A 2,813-nucleotide genomic window follows, 5' to 3' on the forward strand; every position below is an offset into this window, starting at 1 on the left:
TATAGACGTTAGGAAATAAATTAACGAATGAGTAAGCGTGCTTTTCTTTACAGCAAAAAGAAGGAAAAAGTTTTTCAGATTAAGTTTCTGAATCATGAACCAGCAAAGATTTATAATAAAAAAGTTATATGCAAACCTCTGCGGTGTACCGAGTTTAAATCAACCCCATTATATAAAGACCTTGGCCTGAAAACATGAAGTCAAACGCAAAAAACCTGATTGTAACCAGAGCAAAAATCTGATTGAATACAGCAGCAGCCACTGCTCATTAGTAAGGCGTCCCACGGACAGCTGTAAAAATCTGACATCACCCCCACACAGCTCTAAAATTTGAGTTCTTGCATGTAGTAAGTGGAGGAATACTGCAGCTACACCCAGCTCAGTCCCTGTAAAATTTTCCCAGATTTCAAGTTATTTCAAGTGTAAAAGGAGGGCTAGTTGTCTGCAGAAACTATACACCCCGCTCTCCCCAGCCGCAGAAGTACGAACAGTGTGCAAGACCAGAAATCTTTATGGACAAAGTTTATCTTCTAAGATTTCATTCACACTTGTTTAATTTTTAAATATCCGATAATTTTTTTTTTTTTTCAGTTTGTATTCCTGAAGGGCCAGGTTAGTGGAGAACTTAGCAGAACTCATCTAGATAAATAACCTGGTAACCATTCTTATCCCCCAAAAAAATTTAGATTAATTTGGATACAGCTTTGACAAACATTAAATCTCTTCTTTAATGATGTTCCTCAAACAAAACAGTTAGCAAAATATCTGAATTTCCTTGTATAATGTCACATTTTAATGTAAACATCAAATAATGTACCAAAAGTTTTACTGGAAAAAAAAAATTAAAGCGGCACAATTTTTTATACCACTGGAGAAGGGGGGAGGAAAAAGCCAGATTACAAACATTTACACATGCATAGTGGAAAAAAAATTAAACAAACAAACAAAAAAGTATTTTACTAAATTCACGCATTTTTTTTAAAATAGTTATTAAATCTACTAAGCACCAACATACCTAAAAATTTATTTTCAGCTTCATGATTCATTTAAAAAACCTATCAAATTAACTTTTCAAACAAGCTTATATTACTAGCTTGTCCAAAAATAAAATGTAGAGGTTTTGGGGGTTTTTTTTTGTGTTGTGGTTTTTTTTTGTTGGGTTTTTTTGTGGGTTTTTTTGTTTTTTGTTTTTTTTTTTTTATTGTTTATTTTAAAGTATAACAATACTTTTTAATCTGAATATTTCCAAACAATGGCATAGGTGTCTGCAAAGAATGCCTTTAAACTTTACCCTACAGTGGATGGAAAATACAATACCACATCATACAGGATCTAAAACTATAAAAGTCTGAGAATGCAGCATCCCTTCACAAAAAAGCTGATAAAACTGAAAGTATTTAGAAGATGCTGCACCTTTATTAAAAAAAAAAAAAAATTAAATGAATTTAAGCAGAAATAACATACATTTTTACATTAACTGGCCATTTCTGGTACAGAAACCCAGCATAGTACGCTAATGTTATTGAATAAATGTAAATGCTACTTACAATCTTCTTAAATACAATTTAGACAAACTTTTTTTTAATTTTTTTCTTTTTCCTTTTTTTTTTCCTTTCCTTTTTTTGAAGTTGTACAGGTGACCTCTCAGCTGCTAGTTTAATGCAACATATCATTAACATTACACAAATTAAAAAATAACGTGTGTGTGTTTTCCTACAGAAAAGCTTCCAAAAAACCGACCCACATCAAAAAATGCAAAATAATGGAATATAATTAAAAAAAATTAGTTGCAAGTCTAGCAGCAAAGCAATTAAGTGAGGATATATTTACTAATATAAACAAAGGGAATATTTGCAACTACAAGGTGAAGCCCCAACTATCTTAGATCTACTGACACAAATAAAAATTAAATTCTCTCTAAAAAAAATAATCTGATTATTTAAAATAGGAGTAAAAGCCATTGCTACCTGATGAACTACCTAGGCTAAGTTCCTGAAACAAAGACAAAGGGTCGCTATTCTTTTTTGTCTGCTCAGGAGGAGGTTTGGGCTTTGGCGGAGCCCGCAGAGCACTTGCGTAGGACATGACAGGCTTGCTCCCACCAGCGTTCTGCTGGCTGTTGCTGTTCGACTCAACGATCTGCTTGTTGGGCATGAGAGGTGGGAACTGGCCAAGGTGTTGTAGCACGCTGTAGTTGAAGGAATTGGAGAGTTGTATGTTTTCAGCCTTCAGGTGTTCCTCTGGGGGCTTGACTGTCTTCGGTGGAGCTGCAAAAGGAGTAACCAGAGTTTATCTAAGTGAACAGCTCTGACTTAGGAAATCTACCTAGAGTAACCCCAAAGCAAATACTAAGGGGTACTACAACTACCTCTTCTGGTAACCTTCCCCACTACCACCACCACCACTTTTCCGTGCTAAGTCACTCTTGGTCCTAGGAAATTTCGTCATCAAGTTACCTAGCTTCATTTCCAACTACTAGATCTTGTATTATCGTTGTCAGCAATGCCAAGATGACTGACATTACTAAACATATTCTCCATGTGCATCTACCTGCTGAGTTTGTAACGCTGGACCTGCAAATCTGCACCGGCGGATTTAGCAGATGCACTGAAGGTAAGCTGCCTCAGAATGGGATCTACTCTAATTTAAACACTTTATCCACTGAGACAGCACAAAGACTATTTCATTCTTCTTGCTTTATAGCTTAATAGGCTAAAATTAAAATTTACAGCGCCATATATAATTCATTCTCAAACAGCAATTCAGAGTCCTGAATGCCAACCAGCTAATTATTGATATTTAAGTCTGAATGC

The 2,813-nt window shown here is 35.1% G+C and overlaps 1 protein-coding gene across 1 annotated transcript in view; it reads right to left on the minus strand.

Moving 5' to 3' along the window:
• Window positions 1-696: 696 nt before the first annotated feature.
• Window positions 697-2,813, minus strand: part of HELZ (helicase with zinc finger) — a 71,941-nt gene continuing 69,824 nt past the window's right edge. The window contains 1 exon segment of the mRNA XM_010291075.1: window positions 697-2,267. Coding sequence (XP_010289377.1) covers window positions 1,936-2,267 — 332 coding nt within the window. The 3' untranslated portion in view covers window positions 697-1,935.

Source organism: Phaethon lepturus, unplaced genomic scaffold (assembly GCF_000687285.1).
Source record: "Phaethon lepturus isolate BGI_N335 unplaced genomic scaffold, ASM68728v1 scaffold42197, whole genome shotgun sequence".
Lineage (NCBI taxonomy): Eukaryota > Metazoa > Chordata > Aves > Phaethontiformes > Phaethontidae > Phaethon > Phaethon lepturus.